The following is a 20,766-nucleotide window of genomic DNA, read 5'->3' on the forward strand; positions in this document are numbered from 1 at the left end:
ATGCATGCTGCTACTGACCGTTTCACGGCGTCACATCCGTGCAGAACGCAAAATTCAGCCTTTGCATTATCAATATACCAGTCGCGAGACAGAAGACAAACAAAAAAAGCCATATCACTTGCAGATAAAAATAAACTTATTAAAAAAAAGTCTTCAGATCAATCAGGTGAAAATGGATCATTTCGAAACACCTGACAGATCTCCTGTGCCGCAGCACAGTGGTAGAAAAACACAGAACGTGTTCCTGTGAATTCTGAAACTACAAGTTTTGTGTTTACTAACTTTTAGCTTTAATGTCAAACTGGCTTTCTCACCCACTCGTTTCCTTTCTTGTTCTTCTGTTGCATGCGGGCTGCTGAAAACTTGAATTTCCCTCAGAATTTATGAAGTATCTATCTTTCTATTAATAATATGTAGAGTGTTTAGTTTAGTTTATTAAGATCCCCATTAGAAATCTCAGTAGCTATTCTTCCTGGGGTCTTTTCAAATTCATTACATACATTTTATTATAATATAGGCACACACACACACACACACACACACACACACACACACACACACACACACACACACTGAATACGAAAGCCCAATGTAAATCCTGATCCCATTATTCTCCAACTCTATGGACACACAATATAAAACATAAAACATCAAATACAAAACATAATGCAGCTCATTTTAAATATGTAATGTAAATACATACATGTAGCGCTAAGTAAAATACATAATAACAAAATTAATCAGATCATTGTGTAAATAGGAAAAGTTTCAACTTTTTCTGAAATAATATTTTGCTTGTTTCCGACAATAAGAGAAGAGGTAATGCATTCCATGCAGTGTGTCTAAAAGGTTCTTTCAATTTTATAACACTAAACATTAAAATCTCATGGTCTATATATCTCACAACATGAATGATGTTTAAGACTGTAGGGATCTTTTATTATCAGCTATCGATGAAGGCTAAGTCGGATTTGACGTATCGTCGATTGATGATGACTGGAACATCTGATAAATCCAAATAAGCTAAAATAAAACTTACTGTTTTTCAGTCACTTCAGAAACGTTGACTGGAGAATAAGAGTCTCAATCTAATAAATAAGTTTAACATCTACTTCAGAAGCGCATGAAGACACGTCAACTACAACCGGACCCAGAAGACCATTTGATTTGCTTTTCAAACCAAGTTTGGTGATATTTTAATTCATTAAACCACTTCAGTGAACATTAAAACATGTTCAGTGATGGTTAGCACTCATGCTAACATGCTAACACACGGGACTCATATCCTCCTAGTTTGTCCTTCTGCTGAATTAAACCCGCTCGACACTGACAGCCAGGCTTCTTTTTAATCGCAGTGGCATTATGAGCATATCTGGAGCGCATCTTACCTGCTGTTGTCCTTCACAGGGTCCAAACTTTATTGGAAAAAAAGACACGCTTCAAAACATCATAGTACCACGTTGTGACCTCTGAACCGGAAGAGCATCAGTACGTCATCACGCTGAAGACACGTACAGATGGCGGGAAACGAGAGCGGACACAAACACGGATACACTTTTTAACTTTTAAATCTCATATCTCTTTTTTTCAGCGTGAATTAAACAGACTGTCTCTGCGATCCGTCAGGACGATGGTTCAAATAGTCGTGAGGTAAAAACGAGTCATTTAATTCACTTCATTTCCTGCTCGTTGATGTGTTTCTATCTTCTCTGTGCGCTGAATCCCACTGAAGTTTACATCTTTATCGTTATTGTTACGCTTCTTTGATAGAGTTTCTTCAAGCCGAATTAATAAAGGCTTGTCGATGATGTTCAGCGCCTCATTAATTTGCAGCTGCTTGCTCATTCCAGCCTTACAGACACTGTTAAAGCCTAAAACGTTCAACATTGTGACGGAGTCTGGTGTTGATGGCGCTTCACCCAAAAACATCTTAAAAAGTCAAGACATTTGTTTAAGTATTAAAACACGTGGATTTAACTGTCCCACTCCAGCCTCTTCTAGTCCTGGAAGTTTTAGAGTTGTCAATCACCGTAACAACAGTCCAACTTGATGCTGTGTTATTTGATGGAACGTGTCTCAAAGGCTTTAACATCATCTGCACAATTCTGAAGTTTTTCACATGCTGACTTGGTGTCATGCAGCCTCGTTACAATGTAAAACCTTTGTGAACCACCATCTGAAGCTGTCAAAAAACCAAGTCAATAATTGTAGCTTGATTGTTCCTGTAGTTCAGTGTTCTACCAGCAGATGGTGCAGCGAGCCACTCTGAAGCTCTAAGACCAGAAGAGGGAGAGAGGCTCACTGCTGCCACCCGGTGGCATCTCTTCAGTCTTCTGTTTGGTGTTTGTGCAGAGGCAGCGTGGACGGCAGCAGTCCTCCAGAGTGGCTCCTGGTGGAGCTTCAGGGAGAGATGGTGTCCAGACACAACTCCGGCCTGGCAGGAAACGTGATGGGAGACCTGCTGTACACCAAAGAGGTTCGCAAACATGCCGAAGCAGATAAACAAATCAATATCAGGACTCCTGACTGCCCTGGTCTCTCCACCAGGGGGTGCCGGTGCTGATCGTAGGACACCACATTCTCTACGGGAAGCAGGTCAGGCTGGAGAAACCGTTCGCCGTCCTCACCAAGCACTCGGGCCAATCACAGGACAGCGGCCATGATGACGACGGCGACGCACCGGTCGCCATGGAAACAGACTGCGAAGGCCCCGCCTCCACATCGTACTCTGTGTCTGCGCTCATCAAACGGAAGCTGATCTTCAAGACGCGACCCAAACCCATCATCACCAACGTGCCCAAGAAGGTGTAGCTGGAGGCGGGGCTTCTCTCCAGGAGGCGGGGCTTCTCATGAGGAGGCGGGTTGGATTGGATGAAATCAGCCCATCATTTTGTGATTCAGAGACGTTTTTCATTCTGTTACCTTGTTAAATTAAATAGGTTCATATGCGATGTGATGTCATGCTGTCATACTGTCTCCTGATTGGTTGGTTTTCTTCCAGCGTGTCTGAGCAGCAGGAATGTTGATTTCAGTGATCAGGATTCACATTAAATTAGTGAAATTACAAAATAGTTTCACTCAGACAAGATGTTCTTGAATTAGACTTAGAAAACTTGCATTTAGAACCCAAACACATTCTAGAACTCATCACTGAAGGTTTCTTTAGAAGAAGCGTGAGTTCCCGAATGGCTCGCTCGCTGGACGTCGAGTTCAGTGAACGTGTTCTTGTACACGTGGGGAACGTTGTGTACTCGGACGCCGCACACCGTGGGACTGTTGGACTGGATTCAAGGTGTTGGTGAGGACGTTGAAGACACAGGAACCATCTGTCCAGCCGGAGATGTGGAGGAGAGCAGCTGGCGCGAGAACAGACAGGATGGTTCTCTGCAGTTTAGAGATGAAGATCTGTTCTGAAGTCGACTGGAGAAAAGACGTCAGCAGAACGACGACCCCTTAAATCAATGACTGATCAGAACACTCAGGTTAGGAACAGCTTTATTTTGATAGTGTAGTTTCTGATTCGGAGCTGTTATCGTTCTGTCATGACCCGTGCCACTGGTGAGGATTGATCCAGAATGTACTGAGGAGGTGGATTTGTTGAACCCTGCAGGGGACGAATAAAGTTCTTTGAATTGAAGTGAGGCCATCATCAAAACGGCGTCTTCTTTTCTTTAAAAAATCAATAAAGATTGACAGAATGTTGAGTTTTCCCCGGAGTGGGTTTGCAGAGCGTCTGTACGGACCGCTGGTGGAACAGTTCCGCGGTGTGAGCAGAGTATTTACGGCGTGCGGCTGGCTGTTTGATGAGGGCGTCGCCGCCGTGCTGAAAAGCTGCACTGTTGGTTAAAGAGAGCGATTCATGGAGCCGCCGCCGCCCCCTCGGCCCGACGGGAGCTTAACCCTTCACCCCCCAGCAGAGACGCTCAAACGTCCAGCAGGAAATACCGGACGGTTCTGGAGGTTCTAGATCTGCTGATCTGGAGAAAGTCCTTTCATTTTAATCTGTATTAATTTGAGAAATTGTCAGAAATTAGGGTTAGGGTAAAAATGTGAGAGAGCTCGAGAAACTGAGTTTTCTCCTCTGTGAGGGTTCAGGAAGCTGTTGGTTCTAGACTGTGGAATAGCTCCAGTTCTCCAGTCTGAGTTCATGAAACTGTCAGTTCCAGAAAGAGTCGGAATTCTCAAACTGTGCCAGTGTTCTGTAGAGAACGTCTGTGTCTGACAGATCTAGAATACCTAACGGTTCTAGGTGTCAGTTGTAGTTATTCTGGCTCTGGACTAGAGCATGGGAGAAATTTACAAAGTTCATTGAAGTTCTAGAATGTGTGAGATGTCGGCAGGTTTGAGAACGTGAAAAATCCTTACAGCTCAAGAATGTGTTTTACAGTCTGAGTTCCACAAATGATCCCTTGTAGAACGTCTGGCGTCACTGAACGCAGCAGCTTTTAAAGCTGATTCGGTTAAAGCTGAGCGTGAGGTTCTGCTGGAGCGAAGAAGGAAACATTCAAAACGCCACAGACAGTTTATTTCTTCAAAATGTATTTGTCTAGTCAGGAACCATGAAAACAGGCGGCATGAGGAGGGCGGAGCGCCGGACGTTCCTCCTGGAGACGTTCTCCCTTCGTCCTGAATAGAGACGCTTGTGTCCCAAACAGAAACCAGCTTTAATGAACGGGGAAAATTCAGAGATGGAAAAACGGAGCAGCTGGAGCTTTCCAAACCTCAGCTGTCCGGAAGTCCTCAGAATATATTCCTCAGAATAAACGGTGAGAACATGAGAACATGAGTCTGGGGACAGAGCCAGGAAAGAATCTCTTTGGCGTAATGGACGATAAAGAACAAACATCCGCTGTGAAGAGAATCTGGCGAAGATTTGGCACTTTTACACATTAAAAACAAGAAATATCTGAATGAAACTGAGAAGAACAGCGGACTGGACCACGACTACCTCTGAAGCTCCCCCACAGCGCCAAGGATACACCCTCCTGAAGCTCCCCCACAGCGCCAAGGATACATCCTCCTGAAGCTCCCCCACAGCGCCAAGGATACACCCTCATGAAGCTCCCCCACAGCGCCAAGGATACACCCTCCTGAAGCTCCCCCACAGCGCCAAGGATACACCCTCCTGAAGCTCCCCCACAGCACCAAGGATACACCCTCCTGAAGCTCCCCCACAGCGCCAAGGATACACCCTCATGAAGCTCCCCCACAGCGCCAAGGATACACCCTCCTGAAGCTCCCCCACAGCGCCAAGGATACACCCTCCTGAAGCTCCCCCACAGCGCCAAGGATACACCCTCCTGAAGCTCCCCCACAGCGCCAAGGATACAGCCTCATGAAGCTCCCCCACAGCGCCAAGGATACAGCCTCATGAAGCTCCCCCACAGCGCCAAGGATACAGCCTCATGAAGCTCCCCCACAGCGCCAAGGATACAGCCTCATGAAGCTACCCCACAGCGCCAAGGATACACCCTCATGAAGCTCCCCCACAGCGCCAAGGATACACCCTCCTGAAGCTCCCCCACAGCGCCAAGGATACACCCTCCTGAAGCTCCCCCACAGCGCCAAGGATACACCCTCATGAAGCTCCCCCACAGCGCCAAGGATACACCCTCCTGAAGCTCCCCCACAGCGCCAAGGATACACCCTCCTGAAGCTCCCCCACAGTGGATACAGCTGCATGAAGCCATGGGATTGTCTGTTCTGGGAAGTCGTCGTGGAGGACTGTGCTGTTTGGGGCTGATGAGGACGAGTGTGTCTCCTGAAGACGTCATCTCGTCGTCACGTTGGATCTGGCCTCCACCGTTAGCATGAGAGACGCCGAGGTCCCATTTACACCAGAAAAGATTCGAGTTCTGAAAACGGCCATGTACACAGAAAACTCTGAAAATGATGTTCTCAAGTTGGTCCACTAGTTGGCGCTGTGGGTTATTTCTGTAATGAAACCACACACACACTGCAGAGAACAATAAGTTAATAGTGTATTGTTTCAGGAGGATCTGGACTGGGACCAGGACCAGGAGGATCTGGACCGGGAGTCATGACTCTGGAGGAAAACGTTGTTCTTATTGTTGACCTACTGATCATGTGCAGAACAGGAACCACCACAGAGAGCATATCTTTTATTATACTGATGGAGAACTCGTTGTTTGACTCATTTCGGCTGAGTCTCTTCCTGCAGAGGTCGTCTGGCTCTGTTGACCTCTCTCTGACCTCTCACTGACCTCCTCCGATGTGAAGCGGCTGCTCTAACCATCTTCTGACCGCCTCATCGGTTCTGCTGGGTTCTGTTTGTTCTGGGTTCGAAGCACCACCGAGTGTCTCACTGACGGGACGGCTGCAGGGATCTGATCACGTCTCAGTGAAAGTTGGACCAACTGTAAGATTGCTGATGCTTGATCTGGATACACTTAAAAATTTGTGATTGCAAGCTAAAAGTTTGTATTGATTACAAAAATAACATTACATTCGTCTTTTTCTACTTTGACGGACAAGTCTCGGTACGGGGACACGTCTCGGTACGGGGACAGCTCGACACATTTCACTGAAGGGTCTGGAATGGTTTTCTGGTCTTCGCTTCATGGAAGTTTCCCGGTCCGGCGGCAGCGGTCACAGTATTGATCGTCTCAGAGGAGTGGGTATTCAGTGACTTCCTGCTGGATGATCGTCTCTCTTGCAGTTCTCCTGGCTCGTATTGATATGTTGAGGCGGATCGACGACAGCGACCTGTAACTCTTTGTGTTTGTGTAAAAGCGTTACGTAAGAAGCTTTAAGGCTCATTAAGACGCTACAGACGGATCGAGGGAATCCACCCGGACGCCCTCTGGTGGGGAACAGCTGCTCTGACTGACCTGAATCTTCACGACCAGAAAAAAAAACAAAAAAACAAAAAAGCCACACTAACATAATTTACCTCTTTTCCATCTTAAATTAAGAAAAAGCACCACGCGTCTCTGGCTGACCCGGAGCGTCCCGCCGCCGAACACTCGCTGCCTGGATCAGTTCTGCTGGGTTCGGTTTGTTCGGGCTGTGAAGCGCCGCCGAGCGTCTCCTCGACCGGAGCGCCGCGCTCGTCTCCCTTCGCCCGGATCCCAGGGCCACACCTTGTTTTTGTTTTTAGCACCAGTGAAGAAGACGTGAGCGTTTCCGCCTCGACGCTCCGGCAGTTCGCGGACCGTGGACGGAGTCGGGTTATGCCTCGGCGTACGGCAAGTGGTACTGCTCCTCCCTCTTGTTGCAGCGCTTGGCGACGATGGCGAGGTAGAGCACCAGCAGGACGAGCCAGTAGCAGGCGTAGAGTATCGTCCCGGCGATCAGCAAGGCCTTCTCCGTCTCGCTGAACGGCTCCTGGGTTTCGCAGTACACCGTGTAGGCCACGCCCCCCAGCAGCACCAGCGCCCACACGGTGACCGGCACGGCGCCGATGAAGTTGACCACGATCCGGCGGCGGCCCGACGTGCCCCAGCCCGCCTTGTTGATGGTGAGCAGGGCGAAGATCTTGGCGGGCAGCAGGCTGGACATGTAGAGCAGCGAGTAGAGCGACATGAAGATCATGACCAGGCTGCCGCGCAGGAAGCAGGCGTAGGTGGCCTTCACCATGCCCACCAGCTGCACCGTCAGCAGGAACAGCAGGATGTTCCACAGCCGCCCGCGGTAGAACAGGTGGATGACCGTGGCCACCAGGAAGAAGGGGAAGAAGCCGGTGACCACCGACTCGTAGGTCATCCACAGGCTGTGCTTGTGGAACCACAGGGCGTTGTAGAGCCACTCCCGGAAGTAGGACTTGCTCCAGCGGGTCTGCTGGTTGAGCCAGCGCAGGTACTGCGTGGGCGTCTCCGTCTGGCACTGCGAGCGCGCCGTGAACTTGGTCTTGTAGCCGAAGCTCAGCACGCGGTTGGTGAGGTGGCGGTCGTCGCCGAAGCTGCACTTGGAGCCCAGGAAGGTCTGGTGGTACCAGGGCTCCAGGAAGCGCTGCAGCAGGGCGTTCCGGTACATCCCCAGCGGGCCGCTGATGCACTGGACGCAGCCGAAGTAGGACTGGCACGCCCGCTCCACGTTGAAGGCCATCCAGTAGCGCACGCTGCTCAGGAAGGAGATCCACGAGTCATACTTATTGAGGATCTGGAGGACGAGAAGAAGTGAGGAAGAAAGAGGAAACCTTTCACTTCAGGGTCTGAACCAGAAGGAAAAACCTGAAAAGTGACGCCACGGTGCAAAAAGATCCGAAGAGGATGAACTGTTGCAACAAACTGCAGCCTCCTTCATTTATAAGGTTCTGCGAATTTTAAAGAAACCAGATGAAACTTAAAATTTTCTGATATTGATCAGAGAATTTCCAGATGCAATCATGAAGAAATTTAAATTAAAATCAGTTTACTTTTAAATAAAGTAAAATCATTTGCATTTTTCACCTGTCTTTGAAGAAACATTCCCTTTAAGCAATCTGTCTTCGATTAGTGGAAGTCGGTCAGAATTTATGACGGTTAATGCAGACTCTGTCCAAACCTCCAGCAGTGTTCTCACAGTGCTGGAGGACGGACGCCGTATATGGTGTTCGTACGGTCATATAAAACCCCGGATAGATGTCGCACAGTGTCCAGCGTGAAAGATTTTAGACCACACAGTTGTTCTTAAGCTGCTTCTGAACCATCTAAATCTTTTGTTGTTTTTCCTCTCCTGCGTCGCTTCGATTGACAAGTCAAATGGAATTTTTTATAGTTTTTGCGGGTCGGACATGGAAACAATAAAGCAATCTCCATTTTAATTTTTCTTTTTAGTTGTGATACAAAATGTGCAACCTAAAGGTGAAAAAATGAAAATGCAGTTTGGATGACTGATTATTAATTCTTATTATGAGTCATTTAATGCAATCATAACCTTAAAATGAAAAAAACATTTTGGATAATGCTTTTTAATGTTGAAATCTGACATTTGGAATTGAACTGTGATGGTCCTGGCTTTGGTCTGATCTGAGATTGTTTGAAGAAGGTTTTGGATTTCCGACGGTTTGAGTCGATGCTTGGTTTGTTTTGCGTTTGGTGTAAAAGTTCCTGCGTCTCTGGTGCAGCAAAGATCCTTTTCTCGGGTGTAAAGAAGCGACCGTACCTGAACGTCTCCGCCGACTCCGCCCACCGTGGGGTCCTCCTCCAGGACCTTCAGCATCTCAATGGTGCAGGCCGGATCCAGCACCGTGTCCGAGTCACACACCTGAGAGAAGGACGCGACACGGCGGTCAGACCCGCGTACCGCCGATGAGAGGCTTCTGACGGACGGCCAGCTGCTTCGCAAAGGCCGGGGACGCGACCTCTGACCCCTCACAGAGCACACAGAGCCTCAGTGAACAGACTGAGGACAGGGGCAGGTTTGAAACAGGAGAATCCCTCAGAGGTTGGTCTCTGAAAGAGTTCTTACATTCATTTGAAGCTCTTCTAATCATTTCTACTTATTTAAAGTGTGTTATCAGGATAGGGACGCCAAATTTGTGCAGAATATGGTGAGACGTTGCAGGACGGGCAGCATATTTCAAGGAAACGCTGGAATGCTGTTTTGATTCTGAATGAGGATTATGTAGAGCACGTAATGGCGTGAACTCAAAGTGTGGAACGCAGTCTGCGTACAGGTCCAACACGGTCTGCATGGGCGAGCCTTAACAGAGGAGAGATGACTGACCAAGCTAGCGTGGCTCAAAGAGGAAAATCAAAGTAGCCAAAAAAGGCTAACAGTGGCTAAAACAGAGAGAAACAGTAGAGGCGCTAAAACGGTCGACACAACTGGAGCTGCTGTGACGGAAAAACAAAAATTACAAGCTAACATGGCTAACACAGGAAAAAAAAAACAGAATAAAAGAGTTAAAAAGAGCTGAAACAGCTGAGACAGCCAGAGTGACAGAAGCAGAAAAGAACTGAAATGGAAAGAAAAGCAACAACTCCGCAAATACAAATGCTAACATGGCTAACACAGAAAAAGCTACTATTGCAGAATAAAACAGAGGAGGGCTAACATGGCTAACACAACCAGAGTGGCTAAAATACTCAAACAAAATGAATGAATGAATGGATGGATGGATGGATGAATGAATGAATGAATGAATGAATGAATGAATGAATGAATGAATGAATGAAGCCTGACCTGACATGTCAGGTTAACTGGTGACCTTAAATTGCCCCTCGGACTGACAGAGTGTGGTTACCCGGTGTTTTTAATTTGGAATTGGTTTATTCTGAATTAAGTAATTCAGAATTCTATTCCTGACCTTGGTGTTTTCATGTTAAACTGAAGGATTAACTCCTCTCTCACGCCGGGTCTGTGAAGCATTCTGATTGGACGGGCTGCCCGTGACATTCTGACGTCTCCAGGAGATAAACAGCGTTTTTCTCGTCTTTCTTTCTCCATTAACTTTCACGCTGAAGCTCGGAAAATGTCTGCGTTGTTAAGCGCCCGCCGATCCGCTCGTTTCATTATATCCGATTCTTCTAAAACTGCCGTTAAATAAATCGTCTCCATACGAGTCAAAACGCGGACTGCAGGCCGCCATCTTGGAATATTGCGTCATCACGACGGAGCAGAACGACCAGAATGAAGTCGCCTAATTAGCAGATGATTCTGCTTCCAGAGGAGAATAAACCCGCCGGTCTATTTGGGTTTTAACTTAGTTTTTGAATAAAGTTTTCAGGCGTTTCCATGGTGATTTTAGAGCAGAATTAGCCTTTATTATGATTTATAGATGAATAAAAAGTCCCTGTGTAAACACACAGACTGTGTGACTGGTTGTTTGTCTCGATGGGTCAGAGCCCTGTGACAGACTGGCCAACGGTCCAGGCTGACTCCGCCCTCGCCAGGAGCTGCGATTGGCTCCGACCCTGAGAAGGACCAAGCGGGTTAGATGATGAATGAATGAATGAATGAATGAAGACAAAGCAGTGGAAAAAAAAGAAACAGGCTAAAACAGCTGCTGGGAATCATACCGTCCTACATTCTCCCATCATGCACTGCACTCACCTGCAGGTAATCCACGCTGTCTCCCAGAGCTTTGAAGGCGGTGTACATCACCTCCCGCTTGCCGCCCCACTCCTGCATGATGCAGGAGTACCGGCAGCCTCGGACCAGCCGGGACACGCGGGCCGCCTCCTCCATGTGCACCGTGCTCCGCCCCCCGCCGCCCACGCCCCCGCCGCCGCCGCCGTCGCTGTGGTAGTTGCCCTTCCACACCATGCTGCCGGCGTGCTCGGCGCCGCCCATCACCTCCTGGAAGATGTCCATCATGTAGCGGTCCTCGGGCCGGTTCCCGTCCACCACCAGCACCACCTTCAGGCCGGGGAAGGAGATGCGGCGGACGCTGCGCAGGCACTTCCTCAGGTAGTCCGGGTCCTCCTGGAAGGCGGCGATGCAGAGCGCCACGGAGCGGCGGAGGTGGCGCGGCCGGGCGGGGCTCCTCATGCGGCGGTGCTCCAGGAAGGCGAAGAGGCTCTGGAGGAGGAGGTGCAGGGACAGGAAGGCGCCGTACAGGCCGAAGGACAGGTGGTGCTGCTCCGTGTGGATGAACTGGTAGCCTGCGGGAAGACGGCGGGAAGCCCGTGTGACCGCGGCGGCCTCTCGGCGTGACGCAGGTGCGGGCGGCGGCTCACCTGTGACGTAGGCCAGCAGGATGGTGAAGAGCACCACCGCGGCGAACAGGGTGGTGACCACGATGTTCAGCGCATTCCTGCAGCGAGAGGGCATCTGCGGGCGAAGCGTCACCGTTAGAACACCCACGCCGGCCGCGGACGCCTCGCTACAGCCGACGCCAGCAGCAGCATGAGCTCCGTCACTGTTTCACTAAACTCCTGTTTACTGGAGGAGCGTCATCCTCCTGACTGTCGGTAGTTAGCGACCGAGTAAACCCATGAAATAAATGAGTCATTCAAAAACATTTGATTTCCGTCGCCTCTGATTTAAACGTGCTGCGGTTCGGCTGGACCGGTAAAACACCACAACGGCCTTCAAATGAAAATGACTCCAGTCTCAGCATGAAGCCAGTTTCAACGAAAACTTCTGGTGAAAATACAATAAAATGTCCAGAAAACTGTTGCATTCTGGGTGTTTTTCCAAACTCCATCTGACAGCATGGCTTTGAGGCCAGTCTGATGGAAACCAGGTAGCTTCCATGGCAGCATCACTGATGTCTCCGTCTCACGACTCTGAAGAAATGTGTTTCTTTAATCAATGGCTGTTTTTTTCTTTTTACAGTTTACTGGGTAGTTTGGCTACATTGGAGCTTACTGCTGGCCAGTTTTGGCCCACGGGACTTATGTTTGACACTCCTAGACCAGTCACACTTGGTCTGAGCTGAGACGCCGTCTCTCTGTCCTGATCCTGGTTAGATTTACCTTCGGATCAATGGTTACTACTTCTCTGAAATCCTGAAATGATTTCCTTCAGAATAAAGTTTGAAGCTGCCAAACTGACCGTCACAGTACAGAGCTGACGGTCAGATGAGTTTAAGCTTAGATTAGAGTGGTAGGTTAGGTTAGGTTAGATTATATTAGGATTAGAGTAGATTAGGCTGGTGGGATTAGGGTTAGATTAGATTAAGGTAAAGTGAGATTACGGTTAAATTAGAATGTAATTTAGATTATGATCTATAATAATCTATCGAGACTATGGTTATGGTAAATTAGGATGGGGGTAACCCTAACTAACGTAACCCTACCACCCTAATTTACCCTAATTATGGTGGTAGGGTTAAATTAGATGAAGGTGGTGGGGTTAGGGTTAGATTAGATTAGGGTGGCTGGTTCATGGTTAGGTTGGATTACGGTTAGGTTACATTCAGGCTAAATTAGATTAGGATTAGATTAGACTAGGGTGGCAGGTCTACGGTTAGGTTAGATTTAGGTGAGGTTTAGATTAGGGCGAAGTTGGATTAGGGTTAGGTTAGATTATTGTGGTTGGGTAACTTCTTTATGTTTCATGCCCATGACGCTGAAGTTCCACATGTGAGTAGCGTGTAGCCTGCGCGGCGGTGGGGGCCGAGCCGGCGCCGTCCGGGCCCGTCACACAGGGACCCTGTGAGTCCTCGCCACCTGACCGAAGTGTCACTTCCTGTTTGGATGAGAGGAACCTTTGACGGGCCGGCGTCAGCTGGGAGCACGCCAACACCCGCTCCTGACCTCACGCTAACGAGGCGCCGCGAGAGGAAAGCAGACGCCATTGACCTGTGATGTCATCATGAGGGGGCGGAGCCAGAGGCCCAAAACAAGGCTGTGACCAAAGGTTGTGAAACTCTTCAGAGGTCACAAACAGCACAAGCTGCTCTCTCTGGGACGGAACAATCACACCTGTACATCAGGGCTCTCCGCCCACCAGGCTGCAGACCAGGAGAGGTCAGTGGAACATCTTGGAGAGAATAACATTTTTACTTTGAAAATGTACTTTTACTTTGGATTTTATTTTGAAAAATGCTTCACTTCAACCAGCTCTTATTCCCCGTGCTGAACTCCGTCAGTATTTGTTTCGTCCTGCATCGTTAAGCCCTGGTTAATGAGCTTTCATACTCCGCCCTGCCTCTCTCCAGGAACACGACGTAGCTTAAACCTGGTTTGGGGAGCGCTGATCTCCATGACGACGGAGTCGGAGCATCTTCCTGAGCCGTGTTCGTGGCTCCGGGTGCTATTAGCTTGTTAACGGGGGCCTCTCAGTAGCCACCGCTGTCTGTTAGACCCTCCATGATCTCCAGACAATGTCAATCATGTCGCGACAACAGCTGCTGGTTTGCGGCCCATCAGAGCCCCCCCCCACCCCACCCCAACCCCCCCCCACCCCAACCCCCCCCACCCCTTCGACTAATAGCTGTAATTAAAGGCCGGACTGGTTTCGGACCGATCGCAAAGCAGGAACAATTCTGCCCTTTCATTCATGAAATTGCCTCCTGAAGGCCCCCACCCCCCCCACCCCCCCACCCCCCCACCCCACCCCCTCCAGCTCCCACCTGGCCCGACCTGGCGGCGGACACAGGATCAGATCGGCGGTGCGTTCGTTCATCAGATGGTCTGTCGGAGCCTCCGCGGTCCGTCCTCATTCAGGGGGGGTTCTGATTCTACAGCTTCTGGACCGGGCACAACCGCCCCCCATCTTTGTGTCATCACGTCCTTTCAGACTCCTCTCCATCATCTCTGAATCGCAGCTCGTTGTTGGAAAGCCCTCTGAGCTCCGCTGTGTCTCCGTCCTGCTCTGACCTGATTCTCACATGAAAAGGACCTTTTCTGATTTTCACGTTAAAGTTTATGAATATAAGTCACTTACAGTCCAGAAAATACATCTTTATTGTCATTATTGGACTATTTCTACTACTTTCCCTCAGTTAACTTTTCAACTAAGTTCTTTATTTACTTCAGCTCTTCGCTATCTCTCATTAGCATTTTGATTAACCCCAATCCTATAACCTAGCTAATGATCCATTTTAACTGTCTGTTTATCACTTTTAACTCACCCATAATGCATCATAAATGTAATAATGGTCTCCTAGATTTAAATCATGCTCAATAATCTGTTTAAAAGAACAGCCGTTACTTTTAGCTCCTAATTCTTTTTGCTAACTGTGGATTCTCGAATGTTTAAACTAACAGTTTAACATTTTTTTAAACATGTTTTTAAGTAAGATAAGGATTTACCTTAGTGAATCCCAACAGTTCATTAACATTCATGGTTTTATTGTGGTTTTGCTAGACTGAATTCATTTTTGAGCTTTGGATTAACAGGACGCACCTTCTACTGTTTAAAGTTTGATCAAACATTTCTTGATTTTAACCGAATATTTCTGCACATATCGCTTGTTTTTTTGTTTAGTTTTTTTGCCCTTTCATGGGTTTGGCATTTTTTTTTCTATTTTTAATGAAATATTGATCCACTTTGGTTCTTTTTTATTATTCCTTTGTCCTGGGTCCTGGGTCGATGTTGAGAACTTCAAAAGTGGTCCTTGTGGGACCCGGCGTTTGATCCCGTGTTTGAACCCTGAGAAGCCTGGCCAGGGTGTGGATTATAACCCGGAGCGCCCCGGGGCCACGCCGCACCGCGGGGCAGTGTGATTAGAGGGGGTCGCACAGGAAGCTGGACGGGGGACAGGTGTAATTAGCCCCAAGGTGACATCTGCTGGGGAATCAAAGCAGCGTGATGCGGCGGGTCGGGGGGGCTTCGGGGGGGCAGGGGGGTAAATACTGGGGATGGACAGATACCACATCTTTAAAGGATGTGTACAAACACATGATACTGAGCACCAATGCCAGTACTTATTAAATGTTCTGATGCGGGGGGGGGGGGGGGGGGGGGGGGGGGGGTTGTCTATGGGAAGTAAACAAACTCCACTTCCTGTTTATTTTCTTTCTTGGTTTCTCGGTTAATTTTGATGTTACACCTTTGAAAAGGTTGAGATTTTCATGCTTTCATCCATCCACTCTGTTCATTATATCCATTTCCTCTGAGGCTCCGTTAAATGAATCATCTATGATCAGGTCGAGTTGATTCAGGCGGCCATCTTGGAATATTGGCGTCACGGCGACAGGACAAGTGCGAGCAGATTGACCGGAATTAACTTAAATCAGGTTTACTCGATAGAAGGATTATTTAATTCTGCTTTAAAATCAGAACAAACCAGACACTTCAGATTTAAGTTTAAATCAGAGCAGTCGCTTTCAACCAGATTTAGGTTTGTAAGACGTTATTTTTAATCTTTCTAAGATGGATTTAAGCTCTCATGTAAACACAGCCAATGAGTGTATCAGTCAGACTTTAATCACGTTTAGCTTGTAGCATTGCTGGTGTGTGAGCCTGAAACTCTTTAGCATGTAGCACAGGTAGCAGTTATATGTTAATCTAATAAACAATGCTGTTCTAACTCTGCTGTTACAAATGTCTCTGCTAATTCAGCTATTTCCCATCTTTCTCCTCCTCTTGATATTTTGACAGATTATTGATCAAAAATTAATTTCTAAACCGCGGATGTCGCTCGTCCTCGCTCGTCTACCTGTGGACGACGTCGGGTTGTATCGGGGAGCTGATATCGGTACCGGTATCGGTGCATCCCCAGTGCAGCAGGGGCGGTTATATGAGCTGAAAAATTCAAAATGTGAATATTCTGAATGAGTCTGGAAAGAAGCCGTTCACCTTCGTGGTGTGAAAAAGATCCTGGCGTCTTCAGGAGGTGGACGGCGGCGGGAAGACGTCACATTTCGGTGAAAAACGACACCTGTGACCGAGCTGTCGTCCTCACACAACCTGCCGGTTCTTCATGTTTCACACACAAGTCCAGGAACCCGGGTCGAGTCCGGAGACGCGTCCGGCGGGAAAGTCATCCCAAAGCTCCAAGAACGGAGAAATCAAGGAAACAGAAAAAATCCAGGTGTGCGCTGATGCCGAGGAGCAGGGAGTCCACGTGGAGGAGCGCAGGAGGGGAATGATGGATTTTTCCTCAGAAAAGGGAATTTTACAAGGAGGAGGAGGAGAAGAGGGAAGGGAGGGGGAGGAGGAGGAGGAGGAGGGGGACACGCTGAGTGTGAGGTGGAGCGAGTGAGACAGACGGAGGATTGTAGGAACGTGACGCCATCACTCAGTCTCAACTGAATCTCTACACAGGGACACCGTTCACAGCTGTTCCACAGACGGAAGGAGCGGAAAGACGCCGCTCGCCGCGGGAACGAGGCTCATGTGCCGCCGTCTGGAGAACGTCCACCGACCGGCTCGAACTAAAGGCAGCGGCAAGACAAGGAAGGAGTCTGCAAGTGGTCCCCAGAGCGACGGGGACTCAACAGAGCGAGCTTTAATGCTAACTGAGTTAGCATGGCAGCTGATGACGCTAGTATTGGAGCTAAATAGATTTAGCTTCGAAGCTAAAACAGTTTTCATTGAGTGGCCACAAACATTTTTATCCTCAATATGAAAGAACATCAAGAACATCTACGCAGAACATTTCTGAGCATCATGGAAGAAAATATAAAGAAAATAACTCAGCAAGTCACATACATTACTGCATGAAAAACTTACAGAGAAAACGATATCAGAGCTTCATGACTAGCTGAAGTTGCATAATTTAAGGGAGGAAGATGCCCTATAATCTAGATGTTAGAGGAGAAAGATGTTCGATAATCTGGATTTTAGAGGAAGACCATCAACACTGAAACGGGTCCTCACGGTGCTTTCAGTATGCTAATGCTAATGCTAATCCCAGCTCCTGTGGATGCAGGTTAAAGCTAAAGCTCCTCTCAGTGGGATGTTTCAGTACCAGGGCTCCTCTGTCTTCAGTAAACAGGAGTTTAGTCCAATGGTAACAGTGAATAAGATGACAGACACAGTAACAGGGCTTCGTGTAGCGATGCTAGCAGTAACAGGGCTTCGTGTAGCGATGCTAGCCGTAACAGTGAGCTCAGTGAACTGGAGCTACAGAAACACAACATGTCTGTTTTCTCTCTGCTAAATTTAACTCCCAGGAATCTGTGACTCATTAATAACACAAGTTACTGAACGGCTCTGATCCACCTGAACACACACACACACACACACACACGCACACACACACACACACACAAACACACACACTCTAACACGAAAAATACAGATATACCTTAAAACATACACTATTGCCTACACATACAGACACACACTACAAACACTAAGAAAATGCAGAAATACATAAACACATGCAATTGTCAACACATACACACATTCACAAAACACAGACATGCACAAATATAGACACACACACTAATGTGTACACATAAAGACATTAATGTGTATAAAATTAACTAATAGGCAAACTCACACACACTCTAAAGACACACACACTAAAAATACAGAACTACATAAACACACATACTTGTCTACACACAGACACACACACACACACAGCAAGAACAAATACACAAACTAAAAATACTGAAGCACATAGACTAAAAAACTCACCCACAAAAAGTACAGAAATGCACACACACACTATTGTAAACACACAAATTCAGATAAAAGATATATATACAAAACACACACACATACACTATATGCACACACACAGAAAGTTTGTAAAGTTTTTTTTTTTCCTGTCCTTGCTGAATGTGAAGGTGATGACTCCCCCCCCTCCCCATGGCCCCCTTTTTCCTGTATGACCCCCCATGACCCCCTCCTCTCCTGTGCCGCCCCCCCCCCCCCCCCCCCCCCCCCCCCCCCCCCCCGATGAGACCTGCTGGACCCGGTTCTTACCTTCCTGATCCAGCGGACCCTGTGTGTCGGCGTCCCCCCTGGATGTGGGAGCGTGGAGCGTGGTGGACGGTCAGCCCCCCCCTCCTCCTGCTCCTCCTGCTCCTGTTGCCCCCCCCCCTCACACAGCCCTCCTTGTTCGGCCCCCCTCCCTCGTCCGCCTCACACTACATCTTTATTCCAGCTGCTCTTCATTCAGGAGCTCCACATCCCAAAATACCGCCAGCAGCTCCTCCTCCTCCTCCTCCTCTGCCCCCCCGGGCCGTCCTGGAGCATGAAGCCCCCCGGTGGAGGTGTGGTGGTGTGGTGGAGGTGTGGTGGAGGTTGTGGGGGGTGGGGGGGTCAGCCTGCAGCTCTCCGGTGGTCCAGGTCTCCGCTGCTCTCCATCTCCTCCTCTGCAGTGTCGCCTCCCCTCTGCAGCAGCGGCGGCGGCTCAGGTCCTCCTCATCCCGCTGATCTGATCCCAGCAGCATCCCTCCTCCTCCTCCTCTCCATCCTCCCCAGACCCCCCCCCCCCTCACCCCCACCCCCACCCCCACCCTCACCCCCACCCGTCCCTCTGCAATGCAGCCAGCAGCCTCCAACAAGCCGGGGGACTGTTTGAGCTGAGCCCCTTCTCCTCCTCCTCCCGCCTCAGTCAAAGCATCCTTTATGGCTTTATTTATACACACACCACACACACACACACACACACACACACACACACACACACACGCACACACAGCCCTCCTCCCCCCTCCGAGCTGCTGACGTCCTGCAGGTGAAGTCTGGACCGACTGCAGCACTCGGCCCGGGATCGATACCCAACACATTTCATTAGAGTCAGAACCCAAATGACTGACTGACTGACTGACACACACACACACACACACACACACACACACACACACACACACACACACACACACACACACACACACACACAGGGCAGGATGACATTAAACGTGCAGCGCCTCTTTTTCAGGGTTTCAGTTCAGATTAACTGCCTTCCAACAACACAACAACAGAACCACTGACGAGACTTTCCACATCAGAACTTCAAAATCAGCCACAAAGACGTTTCAACCTCCAGCATCTTGCCCCACAATGCACTGCGGCACCAGCGTCATGGCAGCCATCGCTATATATCTCGGACAGTCTCTCACAGGTTCAAACCAAACTGCTTTATTTTCAGGTTGAAAGCAGATTGTTCATTTTTAAGGTCATTTTGTGTCTGTTCCGCCTTGCAGCGTCTCAGTCTGTGCTTTGTTTTGGAATCTATATGCTATAAAAAATACTATAAAATACTATACTATAAAAATATATATATATATAGTATAAATACTATAAAAAAAAGGGAATCTATATGCTCACAATCAGCAGAGGACCTCGCGCAGAGCCTTGAGGTTCACCATCAGTTCATGTTAAAGAAATCTTCTCCAGCTGTGGTTGATGACCTCTGACCTCTGGAAAAATGCTGAGTGGATTAGAAAGTCTGATCCAATTGACCACCAGCAGTCCGTTTATCTTTCCTAACCTGTTTAGACGGAGCGGTCCAATAAAAGCCTCCACCTGGGCGCCTGGAGGCGTGGACGCCATCTTCACCTTGACCATAACGAGGATTCGTAGCTTGAAGCCAGACTGAAACGTTCCTGGGAATTAATCCGGGGTCTCGTGGGATTTGCTCCCGTCTGATCCCAAATCAATTACCTTGATTAAAACAGCCCGAAGCGAGAAGCGTCCAGACGGCTTCTTGATCCCCGCTGACGCCTCTTCTGATAACTTCAACGCTAAAGCAATGAGAGCGAAACAGAACAGGAAACAAACCGGAGCTGAGCGCTACCTCCGACGTCAGGTGGTGTTCGGCACTGAAACAGTGAATGATCGCAGTTGGCGATTGTGGTTTTTCTCAGTACCTGTAGAAAATAACTCAGAAAAAGAACACATGGTATTCCACAGGGTTCCATCCTTAGGCTTTTATTTTCTGACCTTTCCAGCTCAGAAGAAAGACGCTGTTGAATCACGGCCAGATGTGGAGGCAGCATCATGCTGAGGGGAGGCTGCTCAGAGCAGACGGAAGATGGACGGAGTCAAATAGACCTGAGCCTGTGACGGAGGTTGAGCTTCCAGCAGGACGATGAGCAGAAACAGCGGACTCTCTCCATCCAGTCTGAAAGAACGACCTGAAACCTTCCTCCGGGAGAAACAGACGCCAAAACAAAGTGGCTGGATGTTCAGAACAACTGAGTTTAGCTTGGATTCTGTCATGATTCCATGACGGAATCTAACATTTCTCAGGTCGACCCCCGACCCCGCTCTGTGTAGCTGCTGCTGCAAGCTGCTAACGAGCCAGTAAGAACGAAGCAGGAAGCGATGCCCAGGTAAACCACTGAACCATATCTACATTCTCCGTGTTCGTGACGGAGGGCAGAGTAATAGCCTGGCATGCCAGACTGACTTTATTTATGTGTTACACATATAAAGACAGTCTGGTACGGCGCCATTTCAAACTGGCAACGAGAGGCAGGACTATTGAGCGGAGAGAACCAATCCAAGAAACACTTGTATAGC

The 20,766-nt window shown here is 48.5% G+C and overlaps 3 protein-coding genes across 4 annotated transcripts in view; 1 reads left to right on the top strand and 2 right to left on the bottom strand.

Moving 5' to 3' along the window:
- Positions 1-1,485, bottom strand: part of utp4 (UTP4 small subunit processome component) — an 8,331-nt gene extending 6,846 nt beyond the window's left edge. For both annotated transcript variants that reach the window (XM_030097214.1, XM_030097216.1), the window contains exon 1: positions 1,389-1,485. The gene's annotated coding sequence lies outside the window, so the exon portion shown is untranslated. The remainder of the gene's footprint in view (positions 1-1,388) is intronic.
- Positions 1,486-1,506: 21 nt separating this feature from the next.
- Positions 1,507-3,597, top strand: chtf8 (CTF8, chromosome transmission fidelity factor 8 homolog (S. cerevisiae)). The gene is made up of 3 exons (XM_030097217.1): positions 1,507-1,650; positions 2,353-2,476; positions 2,548-3,597. The coding sequence occupies exons 1-3, from the start codon at positions 1,631-1,633 to the stop codon at positions 2,809-2,811; spliced, it is 408 nt and encodes a 135-aa protein (XP_029953077.1). The 5' UTR covers positions 1,507-1,630; the 3' UTR covers positions 2,812-3,597.
- Positions 3,598-6,998: 3,401 nt separating this feature from the next.
- Positions 6,999-18,269, bottom strand: has3 (hyaluronan synthase 3). Its single transcript, XM_030097113.1, has 5 exons — positions 18,220-18,269; positions 11,625-11,718; positions 10,999-11,549; positions 9,106-9,207; positions 6,999-8,121 (listed from the first exon to the last, which is right to left on the bottom strand). The coding sequence occupies exons 2-5, from the start codon at positions 11,716-11,718 to the stop codon at positions 7,192-7,194; spliced, it is 1,677 nt and encodes a 558-aa protein (XP_029952973.1). The 5' UTR covers positions 18,220-18,269; the 3' UTR covers positions 6,999-7,191.
- Positions 18,270-20,766: the final 2,497 nt, after the last annotated feature.

The sequence above is a fragment of the Salarias fasciatus genome, chromosome 7 (assembly GCF_902148845.1).
Source record: "Salarias fasciatus chromosome 7, fSalaFa1.1, whole genome shotgun sequence".
NCBI classification, from domain to species: Eukaryota; Metazoa; Chordata; class Actinopteri; order Blenniiformes; family Blenniidae; genus Salarias; species Salarias fasciatus.